We start from the raw sequence: 17,443 nt of genomic DNA, 5'->3' as shown, positions 1-17,443 counted from the left end.
AAAACAGTAACTGTTGTATGTCAGTGTTATCATTTTGGATTTTGAGAAAAATCTTCAGACTTTTTTCTGACTGACTGAGCTGCCACATCTTTAATTGCTCTAAGATTGTGTGTAAGTTTGTGAAAAAGAAAGTTGAGAGCAGTGACAGTAATGATGATGGATGAGGAAAAATGAAAATTAGGCCACTTATGTTATTATTTAAATCAAACAGGGGAGATGTAACTTGTTAATTAGTGAGCTTTAAAAGTGCTGGTATCCAGATTTTCTTACCATCAGATGGTGCCAGGGTGGTTGTTTACAGCCTTTATGCTAAGATAATCCACTGGCTGTAGTGTAGATTCATATATACCATACAAACATGAGAGTGGTATCAATCTTCTCATCTGACTCTCAGCAAGACAACACATTAGCATATTTCTAAAAATGTTGACCTATATCAGTGTTTGAGGTTTGTGTCAGCCTCAGTGTGTTTTTAATTTAAGGTGCAGCACAGCCAGCACTAAAATGTTATAATTTAACATGCATAGTTCACATCAACACTATCACCTTGTCTATTTTGGAAGCAGATACCACTTAAATGGTACCTCATGAGTGATGTTTCACTAATCTTGTCTCTTGCATGTCTGTACTGTATAGAAGAGGGAGACAGATCAGAGGTTCAGCGCACATCACAAAGTACCCCTCCTACTTTCATACAAACAAGGCTCCCTAATCCATTGGGGAATTACTGTAAATTAGCTATTTCCCTCTGAGCCCCACCACAACACATCCATGCACAAATCTGCATGGAAAGATTTTCCATAATCATATTTACATTTACATATCAATGAAATGTTGCCTTTAAACAGGAAAGTGCATATCTTTGTACATATAAATGATTTAAAGAGCGGGGGGAGGGTGGCTAAACTCACTTAATCTACTTATTTTATCCAAAAAGATAATTTCTTTCCTATTCATTTTAAGGAGCAAGTCCTTGCACCCGTTCACTTTTGATGATTAATTCAAAGCGGGGAGGCAGATTAAGAATTTCAAAGTATGTAACAAGGCAGAAGACAGAGAGGAACGAGATAAAAGCGCCAAGAGGAAGAGGGATCAGGAGTAGGATGAGCTGAGAGACAGAAAGTGATACAGACGGGGGAAATTGAAAGATTGCTGCTTCTGTTTCTTCAGTCTGTTAGTTCTGTGTCTTTGTAGGCTCTCTCCTGGGAAACGGAGGATATAACCCTCCAAAGTCTCCCCGTTTCATGTAGGGTCAAGATCTTTTTGATCAGGGGTGACTGGGGATAAAAGCGCAAGAGGGGGGCAGGGGATGGGTGGGAGACAAGTAGGCAAGAGTACAACTGAGGAGAGAAGAATAGAGGATGAGTGACAGAAGATGGGGTTTGAGGGAAAGAGCGGGGAGGGGAGGGGGGGTGGTGTCTGATGGTTTGATGGGAAGATGAGGTGGACAGACAAGGATTTCACGCTGTCTGCTTCGCCCGCTGTGCTGGAGGGGGAACTTCAGAGGAGCAGTTATAGGAAGGATGTTTCTCAATCGTCATCCTCAAGAGCCAGTGTGCCAAAGTTTATTGCGGCATAGTTATAAAAAAAAAGGCAAGACTGAGAAGGTTTCATATGGCAAGAAACACAAGTGTCAGCAGTTGTTGGTCTGTGTGTTTGTGTGTGTGTGTGTGTGTGTGTGTGTGTGTGTGTGTGTGTGTGTGTGTGTAGCTGTGCAGCTGTCACACACACGACATGGCAGACACAGGGCGTTGCTTCCATATTGACTCTCTCAGAGGGAGGGCTCTACATCATAAGCTCGATATTGATTACAGAGACTATCAGATGCGTGGATGACATCGGATACTGCAGCCATATGTCCACATGAAATCAGTGTGACCGTCACACACACACACACACACACACACACACACAATACGAATGACTGCTTGTTGTAGAAGATGCCCTCCTTATTAAACCCGTTTGATGCAGTGTGATGATTACACACAGGTGCTCATGCATTTGTTGGCAAGTAGCTATTCACACACACACACACACACACACACACACACACACGTTGTTATTATGTTAGCATAATAATTTCAAGTGTCATCTTATGAAATCAGTGTCATATAACCTCTCTGCTCTCATAACATTCCCTCTGCAGCGCATCCTGAGGGTGTTTTGAGCGTGCTGCGCCTTTAAACGGTGGGCGTGGCTCTCCTACTACGACCCGCCTTTTATGCATAATAGCCAACTCTCCTTCCCCCGGATCATAGTGCAGTAGTCGGCAAAGAAAAAGTGACCACAGCCAAACGCTTTTCCAGCCCTCTGAGCGGCGGGACTGCGACCAAACGGACTCATTTGCCTCAACGACTGTTTACAACCTGAAAAAAAAAAAAAACACAGACACCGAGCGGATCCGTGGGGAAGCTCACATTTGAGCCAGATTGTGCGCATAAGGAATCACTGTGGCTGCTGCTTCTTGGTTTTTTTTTTTTTTTTTTGACACTTAAAATTGCGCACGGCGGATCTATGAAGACGCAGGCAGGTTTTTCACTCACAACACCAGGTAAAACTCTTTCTGGCTTTACAGCAACTCCTATTGTGAGGATGTTAACACACACACACACACATGCGCAGGGACAGAGGTTTCAGGCTTGAAGTTGTGGGGTTTGCAGCTTTCCAGCGCGCCTGCTGCTTAATTAACTGATCGGCGTTTCTTGTTTTGTTTTTTTAAGTCGCAGCTGAATTCTTTGAGCTTGATAAGGAGCTGAACCGAGGAGGAGTCGGTAAACTACTTTACATACGACTGGCCAGGTTCATTGGCAGGCAGGACGGGTACCTGTCTATCCAATTAATCTAATTTAATCTCTGTTTTGCCGAGCAGTCAGCAGTTGATAGAACCCCCTGCCCTCCTCTCCCTCGCTCTGTCACAGTATACTACTAAAACAGTGTTATGTAATGAAACACTGTTGCGAAACTTGAACTTCTCAGCGGCAGTGCGGAGTAGTTTAACTTTTAACTTTGCGGCATTTAAGCGCAGGATACTTTTTGTATTTATGCCTAAAAAAAATAAATAAAAAGAAAATCCCAATAGTTGTATTTCAGTCTATGGTTCTCTCTGACATAAGGACTCTTAATTATCACATCCATTAAAGGTAGGACAGTAGCCTATTTGGCTGTAACAAACAACATAATCAGAACAGTATGATACATCCAAAATAGCCCCCCCCCAGAGGGCAACATGTCTACGGACAGGGCTGTGATTATTTTGATGAGAATAAGGCTCAGTCCTCACACAACTGTTGGCTCTATCTCTCTGCAGACACAGGGAACAGGGAGTGATTCACCCCCCCCTGCCGGCAGCCCCCATGCCGGGCATTAGCTCAACCGCGCCTCGTTATGAAAACTGGGACATGGACCAACTCGACCACTACCAACATTATTTCTACGACGACCACCACGACCCGGACGAGGATTTCTTCAAGTCCACGGCGCCCAGCGAGGACATATGGAAGAAATTCGAGCTGGTACCGACCCCGCCCATGTCCCCTATCCGGGCGGTGGAAGAGTCGGGCAGGGTCGGGCTGCTGCACCCGTCCCTGGGGGACAAGTTGGAGTGGGTCTCTCAGTTCTTAGGGCAGGAGGACGAGCAGCAGCAGCAGCAGCAGCAGCAGCAGGACCTGCCCTGCAAGCTGACCACGGCCAGTGACTCCTTCGGGAACCTGAGCTCCATCATCATCCAGGACTGTATGTGGAGCGGCTTCTCGGCCGGACAGCAGCTGGAGAGAGTTGTAGGGGAGCGCTGCGCCTCCTGTCCCGGGACGGGGGTCGCTGCCAAAGTCGCAGCCGGGTCCGCGGTTACATCCCCGGGGAGAGCGCAGAGTGCCCCCGCCGACGTGTCGGCTCTCAGCGGACTGGCGGCGGATTGCGTGGACCCGGCTGCGGTGCTCACTTTCCCGTTAACCGGTGGATGCAAGAAACAAGTGTCCTCTGGTTCAGAGTCTCACACCGACTCATCAGGTCAGTAACGGATGGAATATGCAACGTGGTGGACTCTCTCTTTATTGACAGAAATCTTGCTTTTCTTTGACTTATAGTTCATGGTGAAAATAGCTTTATGGGTATAGCTCATACTTTATTAAACATATACTGCTCTGTAGGTAGTTCAGTGACTATAATCACACTGTATGGTAGGTTTCTTGTAGTATTTAAATAATATTTCTTAATTTCCCCAAAATTCTCTATTTACCTGCCCACATATATTTCACTCAAGTCATTTCTTTATAAGGGGGTTGATTTGATGTTAATTTGTCCTCTTAATGTCACTCTTCCATCTCTCATTCAATTAATATTTAGCTTTGACTAGCCATTATCGGGTCATAAGGGTTGGCATGGCACATGATGACTGCATTGCGTTACCTTGGTGCATGCAACACATGCTTGGAGCCCAGAGAGTGACACGCCCATTGAAACATCTGCTGCTTGGCCATGCTCCAGCAGACCAGCTGCTACCTCTCCCTGCTCCTCCAGTCTGACTTATGATAACAATATCCTCTCCACACTCCAGGGCTCGGATTTGACAAGAATTCAATTGGAGTGTCCATTATTATTAGAACTTTATCTAACAGGAAGGGAGAAGGAAAATCTTTTCTTTTTTTTAAAGTTACGTCTAACCATAATTTTCCCTGACTGGAGACCTACTTTTTAACCATTTTCAACCCATATGATTGGGACTGGTATGTAGGCTGGCATGTGATGTTGAGCTTGGACCATGCATAATGGTGTGTGGAATGTCACAAAGGGAACTTGTTGCTGCATTCCTCCACTCAACAGGCTGCAGCGCCAATTGTGTCAGTGGGTGGATTTGGTTGGAGCCAGCTTTGGCTGTGAATAGAGCAGGATTAGCCATTTAGGAGGTCGGCCATGGCTGCAGAATTCAGAGTTTGAGGCAGTCTTTCACACCATTTTAGGAGATAATATGCGCTCAAAGAAGGGGAGAATGAGCAATCAGAGGGAATAAATATATGCTTAAGCTAGAATAAAGAGCCATTATAGGGCTACTTCATTCCATGTACCTTGTAATATGAGATGTCATCTTTTGTCATATAAATGTTGTTGGGAATAATAGGCATGCACCCCTCCCCTCCAAAGCTCTTTGTCCAGGTTCTCTTTATGTGTTATTCATATAGAGATTACTACTTTCTGAGCAGTCAAATACACGGAGGTGCAATTACTTTAAAAGTGTGGTTCAATTTACAAGAGCATTGAAAATCTCCCAAGAGTATAGTCAGTTGGTGGGAATCAAGTCGATAAGACCTTTCCTCATGTTTAATACCCCGCTTCCACTCCAGTAAATAGAGCAGCAAATGATTTTAAACGTGAGCGGCGTTGAATATCAGCCGGCTTATTTTAGCAAGTTGAAGAGTTTCTAATCTGCTTCTTCGCCTAACCTCTCTCTGCCTCTCATCCTCACTCAGTCCACATGAGTGAAGAGAGCCAGTTTCCAATGTGAATCATCATGTGTTCTGTAGTTTGTGTGTGTGCATGTGCGTGCGAGATTATGTAGATTTTGTAAGGGTTGTGTGAAGTAGATTTTTATGTCTATTTTTGTTTATTTGTATGTCCAGTGAGGTGACTCATCTTTCCAACTTCAGCTGTCCCCTTGCAGTCAGCACCAGGCACTCTGTATAATCAATACCTTCCCTCTTCCCTCTTTCAGATGATGAAGATGACAAAGACGAGGATGAAGAGGAGATTGACGTGGTGACGGTGGAGCACAAGCAGCAACGCAAACCTCGTCGACTGGTCAACGCTCGTAAACCGGTGACAATAACGGTGCGAGCGGACCCCCTCGACCCCGGCATGAAGCGTTTCCACATCTCCATCCACCAACAGCAGCACAATTATGCTGCGCCCTCCCCGGACACGCTCCCTCCTCCAGTTGAGCCGCCTCGGAAGAGGGTCCGGCAAGAGGCCTCCACCCAGGCCACCCAGCCGCACCAGAACTCTCACTACCACCAACCCCGGCCCGGCCACGCCCCTCTGAACTTAGACAGCAGGAAGTCTCACGTGACCGTGGCTGGGGTCAGGTCAGAGTCACCTAACCTCAGCGCCTCTTCTCCTACCTCCTCCACGTCACCTTCATCGCCTCCCTCCTCTTCCTCTTCCTCCAGCTCAAACTCCCACCCCCACAGCTTCCCCTCAAAGTCCCACTTCTTCTCCCACCTCTCCAGCCCCCAGTCCTCAGACTGCGAGGACACAGACAAACGCAAGGCGCACAACTTCCTGGAACGCAAGCGGAGGAACGACCTGCGCTCGCGCTTCCTGTCGCTGCGGGACGAGATCCCGGGCTTAGCGGACTGCCCCAAGACGCCGAAGGTGGCGATCCTAACGCGAGCCACGGAGTACCTGCAGCAGCTGCACGTCAGCGAGAGGCAGAAGGCTCAGGAGAGGAAGCAGCTGAAAGCCAGGCAGCTGCAGCTGCTGCAGAAGCTGGCGCACCTCAAACGATCCTGAGCGACGGGGTCGGCTGTCACCACACACACGCACACTCACAGAACTGAACGGGACTACATGAAGGAGTAAAGACACTAATGTTCACTTTGAATTGGTCACGTTGGAATAGTGCGGGTGGATTTTCTTTTTTTTTTTTTTTGTGGTTTGCACATTAGCTTCTGAGTGATTGACGAGGCCGTAAGCCGGTCAGGACAGCAAGCTAGGGACTGATCTTATGGGGCATCTTACGGGCAGATTAATATGTCCATGGTTACTCAGTATAAGTTTGTCAAACTATTATATTTCCCCTTGCTAAAAACTGTTGCTTGCTACAGGAAGGCTTGTTGTGAATGCAGCAGCTCCTAGTTGAAAAAAAGTGCTACAGCTGTGTTGTTAAACTGCTGCATGGTCTGGTCAGACGCCTCCTTGATTGTGATAGGGCTCAGTGTGCTTGCACAGCAGTGATGTCTCCCCTTTCTATCACGGAAGGGCCCACTGAAGTTTCTCTGCAGTCTCCTTCAAATTTCAACTCCTCTACAGTCCCCTGCTCCTTAGCGCTTGGCATACAACTTGAACATTTTCATACCAAGTTGTGCCCTTTTTTCGCTCCGTGGTCTTTTCCATTTCCCTTACTTTTCTCTCGTTCTCTCTTTCCTCTGCGTTTATTCACTCTTTTTCCTTGTCAGCAGTTAAAGTTTCTAGCTTTATGCTTGCTGATAATGGGAATGCAGGTGGGGGTTAGGGGGGGCTGTAGTGGGACTGAACTGAGCCATGCAACAATAACGCTACAACTGGACGGATACAATATGTTCTGCACCTCTGGAATAGCTCAGGTTAAGTCCTAACTTCTGTGCCTGCAGGTTTCCATTCAGTGTTTTCTTCTTACATCACACCACAGAACCAAGCCCACAATAACAGCCTGTTTCTGTAGCATTATTTGGAGAAAATGAGAAAATATGTTGCCACGCAGGCAGTGTGTAAGATTGATCAGATTTTTCAGTCAACATCTGCAAAACAAAAAACACTATGAAGATCATTATCAAGATTTCACTCTATCTCTATTATTGTTGTGCCATGGAGACCAGCCAAGAGGTGAATGGGTGGCTTCAAATGATCAACCAAAAGAAACTCTTAGAGAATGGCTTAAATTGAATCTGTATGTTTAAGCAACATCAACAATGCCAAGTCTTGCTCGGAGATGAAGCCCACTGAGTTCCAACTGTACATTTCTTTCATCTTGCTGTCTGATATATTTGTATGTTTTTTGGGTTTGTTTTTTTTTTTTTTTTTTGCATTTGATGTAATGCCTATAGAAGCCTTTCGATGTATGTAGACTATCCTGTTGGATGTTATGTATATAGTACCCATATTGTACAGTCCCTTCCAAACCAAAACCAGAGCTGTCTACTATACTCATCCTAGTTTTTGTTCGGCCCTGCGTCCTAAACTGGGGCCAAGCTTGCTGGCTTTTCAAAGATAACTCAAAGCTTCTATTTTTGTTAATAAAATGATTATGAAAAAGAGTCTAAATAAAACACTTACTGAACATTGATCACACTAGCCACTTTGTCACCACATTTTTTTTGCAATGCCTACTTGTTTTCTTTAATGTTCATTACTTTTTCTGTCTCTGGGGTTTCTTTTATTTGTACAAGTCAGAGTTGACAAAAGTTTTATACTATATTTTCCTACCGAGTTGTGTTTCAGTGTGAGCTAATGACTGTTTTTGTTATTGTAGCTGGCAGGGCTTTATTGGTGGCTATGTGCTGAAAATTGGCATGTATGCTCTGCTTTCTCTCTGGGAGTGAAAAGCACCTGAACGCTCCCTCCTGTATTCAATCCAATCACTCTAGCTGTAGCACTCTGTTAAATCTGGTGTGGGTGGTGGGGGGGGGACTTAAGAGGATCTACCGATTAAACTTCTGGCTGTGTGTAGCCTTTAGTGACCTTAATGTTACTGCTTTCTCTCTGCTTCCCCCCCAAGCCTGGTGCTCCCTATTGTCCCATAGCCATGGAACAGAGAACACTGTAGCCCTGTCCACTAGTACTGTAAATGACTCGATCATGACGAGTAGCAAGCCCTGCTCTCACCAGCACTCAGGAAAACACCCCCTGCTGTAATATGCTATATAACACCAGACCCACACAAGACAGAAAGGGAGCAGTAGATCAGAGGAATCATGATGTACTTGGTAGAACAAGTACTTCAGGATATCATTAATGTTTCCCCCCCTTTTTTTGTCCATTATGTCTTCTGAATTAGCCGGGATATGTTTATCTGCTAATTAATTCAGCACAAACCACCATTTAGCCCCTGTTTATTTAATTTTTTTTCAATAGGGTGCACCCACAGCAGTGGTTTGCCCCATTAACAAAAAAAATAATAAAAAATTAATTTGACTTGTATTGGTCACTGGTCTCTGCTGTTGGCACAGTCATGGTAGCAGTGGATGTTGCTTACTTACTTTGGGAGTTCAACTATGGTGATTTTGGAGCCTTGTCTCAGCACTTTGTTTTTTTCTGTACCTCATAAGCCTCTGTGTATGAAGAGTAAGTCAGAAAAATAATAAACTCATGGTTTGACATCATAAATGACCTGTTTGTCTTATCGGTTTGTCTCTTTCACACACACACACACACACAAACGATAGTAATGATAATTTAGGTGCATACGTTTGTTCTAATTCTTAGCTGGATATAGCTCAATTTAAAGCCAGCACCTTATTCTGGACTAGAGTATTGCACACATTTGTTTTCCATTAAAACCACCTGTATGAGTGAACACACAACTCCCTCTCCCCATCCACCATTTATTCTGAGCAGTCTCCAGGGTAACCCATCCTGGCATCTTTGCCATGGCAACAAGCATCTTTGCTCATGGCTGCAGAGCTCTGACAGTTTCCATAGAAACAATAACTATTCTGCTACCCTTCCCGTAAATGCATATCATAAACATTGTAAATGTCATCAGCACTGTGATCTATTCACAAATGCACCAACAAGGAGAGATAAGTCCGTTCAGACACCTTATTGAGTGGAGATTATTTTTAAACTGAACTGGTTTTAAACCAGTTTAATCACAGCTGCAGGAACCAATCAGAACGCTTCATTTACACCAGTAAGACTAAAATGATAAAATAACTACATTCATTTAGCATCCGAAGACGAAAAGACTCTCCACATGATCCCTCATCAATCAATGTTACCACAGTAACGGCTGCCCGTTGCCTGGTAACAGAGCCCACCTCTCATCGCTGCGTCCGCTGCGCATGCGCGCGGCTGTCAGCTGGGCACCGAGGAAGCAGCATCATGGCGGCGTCCGCTCGCAGCGTGCGGTGTGCCTTACGGAGAGCGATGGTCCCGTCGCTTGTGGTGATTTTGGGAGCTACCGGCACCGGAAAGTCCAAACTGGCGATCGAGATCGGAAAACGGCTTCAGGGAGAAATAATCAGCGCCGACTCCATGCAGGTAGGAAGAGTGTTAACACGAGGAAAGGCGCAGACAGGGAGTCCTTGACATGGCAGCCATAATGCTCGGGTAAAGCAGAATAAAACAACTTCTGTCCACACAAATCAATCCGGATACGAGCTAGCTTGTCGTCTAACTCGTATTTCTCAATGTGGACTTTGTATAAAGGAGCTAAATGCTACTGCGCAGGTTTAGCGGCATTAGCAAACTAGATCAGAGTATGAACACGAAGGAGGAATTATAATCCGACGTTTCCTCTGCCACTAAGAGCTGAAGGTCTGTTCCCAGCACTAAAGTCCACCTCACATATACTGGGACAGCAGAGGAGTCCGTGGTGAACGTGTCCAATCCACATCTGCATCTGTCTGAGGGGCCTGGAGGACCCTGCAGGGCTCCAGCAGCTGGACACTTCACAAGGGCCCGTATACATGCACCGAAGACATTCAAAGGACACACACAAGAGAATGAGAGAGGGTCGATATAAAACAACTCACATCAGTGTATGTATGACAGCTGCACTGTCCTCCTATCTTATATCTCTTGGTCATGGTAAAGGCTCCACTTTAACACCCTGACAACAACAGATGAGGTTCTGCTTCTTGCATCGATGATAACAAGCTTGTTTTATTAAGTTTGAGTGAGAGAATGAGATGTGTAAACCTATACATGAATGAATCCATTTGAACAACATCATTGGTACATATTAGTGTAAAATCAGCATGGAAGTTAGCACAGTGAAATCCTGGTAAAAAGAGAAAGTAAGAAAAAGAGAAAATAATTTGAACTTTAGACTGAATTGTCACCACAGCAAAAGGCGAGGGAGTGAGGAAATAAGTAACTGAACTCAAACATTGCACTTTTATGAATGGAATCAGGCAGGTAAGGTGAAACACAGGGACAGATGTTCAAACTATTTAAGAGAGGATGTAGGCCAAATTAGCTCCATAAACTGGAAATTGTGGCAACTTCAAAAGAAGGGCCACTCTGGAGGATAAATGTGATTGCTCTGTGATTCATTAAACATACTATTTAGATGTTTGATGATTAGATGTAGATAAAATGTTGTATTGTAACAGTGTTTTGTTCAGATACTGTAATATGGTGACATGGCTATGGGCTAATTAAAGCAAACTAAAAATGAATGGAGCTCAGCCATGAGTGAGTATATGCTGTAACACTGAAAGCTTGTCGTAAAAATACCTAATGGCTCATTCATGACTGTGTCTTTTATTGCTAATGCAGTTGCAGTAAAAAGAATAATATTAAACAGGAAGTAGTTAAAGGTTTATATGACAAGCAGTAAGATCTCAGAGACGACAGATGACTGTATTGAAATGACAGGATAATCTGTGTGTGTGTGTGTGTGTGTGTGTGTGTGTGTGTGTGTGTGTGTGTGTGTGTGTGTGTGTGTGTGTGTTTTATGTTTGTGTCAAAGCTGCTCCTCTCGCTCTCAGTCCCGCCCTCCCTCGTGGTTCTCAGGCTCCGTTGCCGCAGCAACCGGAGGGCGCAGACACAAAAGAAAAGGTTGGGTACAGGTTTGAGTCTGGGTCACAACAGAGCACAGCGTGGACACACACACACAAACACACACACACACACACACACACACACACACACACACACACACACACACACACACACACACACTGAAACACACACTCCGCTTTATCCAAATCTGTCCAGCAGTGACTCCCCTGACAGCAGAATGCACTCTTTCATCACCTCTCTCCTTTTTTAGCACCACCGTACTTCCCCCTCCTTCCTGCCTCATTGTCCTTGAGACTGTGCGTGTGTCCCTGCGGGGAGCGCCTCTTCCAGCAGTCACCTGGTACTGGGTAAACTGGGTTACGCTAATAACATTTCAGCCCAGAATATCTCGGCGACCAGCAGCTCTGGTGGAGAGAAACAGTGGCCTAGTTTTCTAGCACGGCAGCCCCAGCCTATCTCCACAATCCCTGGCCTTGTTGCTACCCTCCCGTTGTTGGTGTGTGTGACAGCGAGGGGAAAGCGAGAGAGAGAGAGAGAGAGAGAGAGACAGAGAGAGAGAGAGAGAGAGAGATGCAGACATGGAGTGAGAGTGAGAGAGAGACTGCTTATGTGAGAATGAGGCTGTGTATAGGCTAGAGCCGGCCCTGTGTTGTCTTTGGGATAGGAAACAGTCTGGTCTTGTTTGGGAGAAAGCAGCATTGTGCTGAGCTGGTGCATATTCAGCACCGTGCTACGCTGGCCCAGCAGCAGATAGTGAATGGGCACGCTGTGGCCACTGGGAAGTGTCTATTGTCCCGGGGAGAATTGGTTCCCACACTCCCTAACACTCCCATTGTGTTATTATCACCCCCCTCCCGTCCGTGGCCCATGCCCCCAGCCCCACAGTTCATTGGACATGCAGGGGGATATTATTCACTCATTAAATGAACATGCTATCTATGGCACACACACACACACACACACAAACGCTGGCTGTACTGTCAGTGGATGAGCCTCTGCCAAGTGTTAAACCCGTGGTTCCCAAAGTGGGGGTCCAGGGGACCAGCGGGGGTCCTTCAAAGGCTTCCAGGCAAAACTGTCACTGTTCTCTCTCTCTCTCTCCCTAAAAGTTGGAGTAATGGGAAAATGTGTGAGTGTGATTTTAGGTTTTACAGCCCTCACTGTACCTGTCGCCTCCTTTTATATATAGCAAAACTGTCTCAATGGGTATCTTGTGAGTGTGAGAAGTCTTTTATTAGCCAGTCATTAGCCATTTTATTTCACGCAGATAATAAGAGGTTTCTGTGCACCATATTCACAATTAGATGAATCCAGAACTGAGTTAGTAGTACAACCCATTACACGCTTTACTAAATTTAACTCGACTCTTTTGCCCTTTCACATTTAAGTTCCCTTTCCTACCCTGCGCTTGCCATTTCTAGCCTATAAAATGATTTGTTTTCCCATTTTCTCTCTTTTTTTTGCTGTTTACATTAAATTAGTGTAATTAATATACAGACAACAGGTGTTGAGAGGCTTAAATTTGAACTCTCAAGCACCCACACTGTAGTAGTAGTAATAACCTGTATCCAGGGGATACTCTTGGGAAAAGATTTTAAATTAATATCTGGGGTGTGTAATGCGATTGGATTCCTTGACATCAAAACATGTTCAAGCCATGTACGGTTGCTCATCCAGGAGTGTAGGACAGTGGGTGAGATGTACTGGTGGTGTGTTTGCAGCCCAAGCTCGAGAAATGTATTCCCGTACATATATAATAATACAACATCAAGGTTACCGTTGCACTGATTGTTTGATATGCACAAGTTGTAGGATTTAATTGGACGAGTCGGGCTTTTGATGAGCTGTAATGGATAGGCATTTGTTAATCAAGTGTCACCTCAGGGGAGAGGATGATTTATCCAGGCACCGCCGACTGACAACACTCTGCAAAGCATTATTGGTAATAAGAAACATTTGACATGGACAGTGACGGTAACGGGATAGAGTGAGTGCACTTCAGGTGGTGATTCATGTGAGGAGTGCTCAGACTGAAACATTAGACCAGTTTACTCCGAGCTGTGCCCATCGTTCAAACGCTGCCTTGTTTATGCTCTGCTGCACATTACATCAGTCAAATATACTATGGAGTTCCCTGTCTCACTCCGGATTTTAAGGATATTGGCAGCTGCTGGGCTACGGTACTGTCGGTGTGCAGACTGGCCATGATTTTACTCATCGTCTTGTCTGGTGCTTCTTGCACTTTGTAACCACTCCTCAGTAATCTGAAGGATCTGAAAAGACCGTTCTGATGTTTTTGCGTGATTTAGCTCAGGATACTTCATGATACAGTACAATGCAATTCTTACAATGCTGACGAAGTATGTATTGGATTCTGTGACATTGTGGTGCAAAGTTTTACTCTCGGTTTAAGTTCTAATTTTTAGTTAGTTGAACACACCAGAAAGGAGGAGTCTCTGCTTGGAGCTGCTATGTAACTTTTACTTAAGTTTGACAAAAAAAATTGAGAATGCTTATCGTTCACTGTCATGGATTTCCTATCTGGTGAAATAAATGGAAAACAGTATAGTTTGACATGAAAGATCCGAATTAGGAATGCTCCGATTCATCGGCTGAACATATTCGCCCAGTTGACTGACATCAGCAGATAAAATGGCAGAGCTGTAACAGGGCAGAGATGCAAAAATTGGTATCGGCCCTGAATGTCCCAATCGGTGCATCCCATAATCTGAATTACTCAACACTTTCAAGTCTTGCACATGTTGTGATTTTTGTGCGTATTTCTCATGCTTACTCAGCCAACTGTTCAGTGCATTAACTATAACACATTGTGACCACAAAATCCATTGTTCCACTGCAGGGTGTTAAAAAAAAAGAAAAGAAAAGGGTGTTTGTGTGGGTGGGGCTGTCTTACTAAAGGGCCATCAGAGGTCCTAAGGGGCAATTTAACAGGTCATGCACATGCATGCACCATCACTTTAGTGTTTGGGACTATTGGAAGTATTGGTGGCCGGTGACCCTTTGCTTTATGCATGTATGAAAGAAGGAGCTGCCTTATTCTATCAAAGACAAAATGAGCGGTGAAAATTTCCACAAAGGAAGACAATTTGTCAAGCTTGTGGTTTTCTGTTGAATGTGAGAAATGAGCCTGAACGTCAGGAAAGCTGTCATGTGTCATCTTGGCCCTCCTAGTCCCATAAAAGTGGAATGAAGGAGGTCTTTCTTGGTTAAAAACTCAGAGGGCTCATTGGCCTTTTTAGTCGTAAATTTGGAAATGTGATGGTCATGTAGTCAACTGATTTGACCGCTGTGAGGGGCGCTCATTCTTTCAAAGGTTATGCTTGTCATTAGCCAGAGGTTGTTATGCACGTACACACACACACACACACACACACACACATACACCAACACCAACTGCCTATCTACGCATTAAACACATCCTACACTCAAAAACTGTGTAGCTATGTGTTATATCCCTGTAATTTGCTTGCAGTCACCCTCCCCTCCTCCTCTCTTTCTCTGTGCATCTCTCTCTCTCTCTCTCTCTCTCTCTCTCTCTCTCTCTCTCTCTCTCTCTCTCTCTCTCTCTCCCTCTCTCTCCCCCTCTCCCTCCCTCCTACTGTCTCTCTATCTGTCTGGTGTGGCTATGACCTGTCTGGGCTTTGACGTATCTGTTTGTATTGTTACTCAGCCGATGCTGCCTCCCACATCTGATTTATGATGCATCTTTTTAAGTAATCTAAGCCTGTGTAGGAGCAATCCCAAAAAAAGAGAGCTGATTAACTCTTATTTTTGTTGTGTGCTTGTGTGTCTGTGTGAATTGCAATTGTCCGCGGGTGTGGTGATGCGGTCACCGCTACAGTAAAGCAGCGAGGGAGAGGAGGATGGCAGGATGGAGGAGGAGGAAGAGGAGGAGGGAGGAGGGGAGGCAACGCCATGAATGATTTATTAGTCTGGCATTACTGGGCCATTCCCCACAGAGAGACAGAGAGAGAGGAGAGGAAGATGGAGGGATAAATTGTTGAAGGATGGTGCCTTGAGGGGGAAGGAGAGAAGGGGTAAAAAGAGAAAATGGGGAGATATTCTGTTGTAAGTGTAATGGAGGAAAGGATTCAGACAGAAGGATGAAAATAAAGCAATGCAGTTTACAGTTAGGCTGTTGAATGTCTATAGTGCCATGTCCAGGGGTCAGAATAAGGACGAATTGTACCGTCTTCCTCTCTCCCTCTCTTGACTGATTACAGCTGACTCAGCTATTGCTCTTGATCAGTAATTTAGTTACAGTTTTAATGCCAAACAAATATATTTTGTTTGGTTTGTTCTTTTGGGGGAAAAAAAAAAACTGAAACTGAAATGTAATTTAGATCCTCACAGCATCACTGAAACCAAAACTACTATTAAAATTCAAATTGTAGCACATAAAAGGCCTTTAGTGAAGAACTGACTCGTATTATTGAATAATTATAGGTATGCACTGATTGACTTTTTCGCCTCCAGACTCAGCCAGGTTTGTGAAACTGATTCAAATCATTCCTCCGTGTGTATAATAAACGTGTGAAGACATTCATGCACAAGCGCTCTATGTAGGCGTGTGCAGATTTGTGTCTCTTTTTGAAACTACTCTGCATCAGCAACAGACACACCAGCACGCTCATCCTGTCATAGCAGCTTTTAAAACAGCAAGATTCTAAGGTGAAATGAATTCACTCCAATGTAAACACTGCTTTTACTGGCTTGGCTCACAAGTGAGGAACACATCTGCCCAAATGTTTCGCTTGGAGTTGAATTTGATGAACTTTGAACCACAGATTTGCTCAGTTGACCAACGGAAGAAAGCAAATGAGCGTATTTCCCAAAATGTTGCTTCAAACAGAAATCTGTATGTGCATTCGTAACGTCTTGCCGATACACGATCTGCTCAGTCAGGTCAGTATCTGTGTGTGCATCACATAAAAGCATAAAGCTAACTTTCAAGATATTTGACATGGTCTGTTATGGTCATATCTGGTAAGAAAGCAACATTTTGCAAGAACATTGATAAAATACCAATATTGACAAACCGAAACATGCTCTGAAAGGTCTGCTTTATTCCCCTTTATCCTCTTTTGGCTGGCTCTGAATCGTATTTCATGTCTCAATGAGTGTTTGTTCTCTCCGTCTCTTTCTTTTTCCCTCACCCCGCTCTGTCTCTCTTGCCCTCTTTCTTTCATTTGGCCATGCTCTCCCCTTATTTATGTGGCAGAGGAACAGCTGTCTCGTGCAGGGCGTAAGGTTGGCCAGGCAGGCTGGCTGCAGGCTCTGCAGAGCTCGAACACTGCGCTCATTGTCTCACACACACACACACACACACACACACACACACACACACACACACACACACACACACACACACACACACACACACACATTCCTCCCTTACTAGCACACAAGCCACACGGTCACATCCATTCACATCCATTTAAAAGGGAGACAGGAAGGAGTAGGCAGCTGGGCCCACATTAGCTGACTTTCCATTGAAGTATATCAGTGTGAATTATGACGTTTGGAATTAGAAAAGCTGAATGTGACGAGCGTATCTCTGAAATGTTTCCTCAGCAGCTTCCCAGAAAACACCTCTTAGACTTCCTGGATGTTTTTTCATTGATAAAGAAATAACACAATACATTAAGACCAGAACATTAATGGAAAACAAACAGCACAGTTTATCAGACTGATTCATCTCTTTGCAATTCAGAGTTGGCTTCAAATATCTGTCCACCTCCTAGAAACGGCATGCATGCTGGCATTTCCATGAATACGCTGATCATTAATACAAAACTGCTAAGTGCATTTTGTTGTTTGGTTCTGAGATGGAATGAAATATGATCAGAATATGCGGAAACCAAAGAACAGCAACTTGCTTAGCAGCAGTAATCAATTCTTCCTCCACTTTTTGTCATCTTTTTGTCTCTAAATAATGGTGCTCTGCATCTTCCATCCAAGCCAGACAATAATACACCTTCACGTT

The 17,443-nt window shown here is 44.6% G+C and overlaps 2 protein-coding genes across 4 annotated transcripts in view; both read left to right on the top strand.

Annotated features, from left to right (window-relative positions):
• The first annotated feature begins 2,244 nt into the window (after positions 1 to 2,244).
• Positions 2,245 to 9,075, top strand: myclb (MYCL proto-oncogene, bHLH transcription factor b). The gene is made up of 3 exons (XM_051389466.1): positions 2,245 to 2,551; positions 3,308 to 4,005; positions 5,705 to 9,075. Exons 2-3 carry the CDS (start codon positions 3,354 to 3,356, stop codon positions 6,499 to 6,501), a joined length of 1,449 nt encoding a protein of 482 aa, XP_051245426.1. The 5' UTR covers positions 2,245 to 2,551; positions 3,308 to 3,353; the 3' UTR covers positions 6,502 to 9,075.
• A 670-nt stretch (positions 9,076 to 9,745) lies between these two features.
• Positions 9,746 to 17,443, top strand: part of trit1 (tRNA isopentenyltransferase 1) — a 34,111-nt gene continuing 26,413 nt past the window's right edge. For all 3 annotated transcript variants that reach the window (XM_051389464.1, XM_051389463.1, XM_051389462.1), the window contains exon 1: positions 9,746 to 9,948. In XM_051389464.1, coding sequence (XP_051245424.1) covers positions 9,790 to 9,948 — 159 coding nt within the window. In that variant the 5' untranslated portion in view covers positions 9,746 to 9,789. The remainder of the gene's footprint in view (positions 9,949 to 17,443) is intronic.

The sequence above is a fragment of the Dicentrarchus labrax genome, unplaced genomic scaffold (genome assembly GCF_905237075.1).
Source record: "Dicentrarchus labrax unplaced genomic scaffold, dlabrax2021, whole genome shotgun sequence".
Taxonomy (NCBI): Eukaryota; Metazoa; Chordata; class Actinopteri; family Moronidae; genus Dicentrarchus; species Dicentrarchus labrax.
Note: the sequence above shows the minus strand (reverse complement) of the source record. Positions and strands in the feature narration are given on the sequence as shown.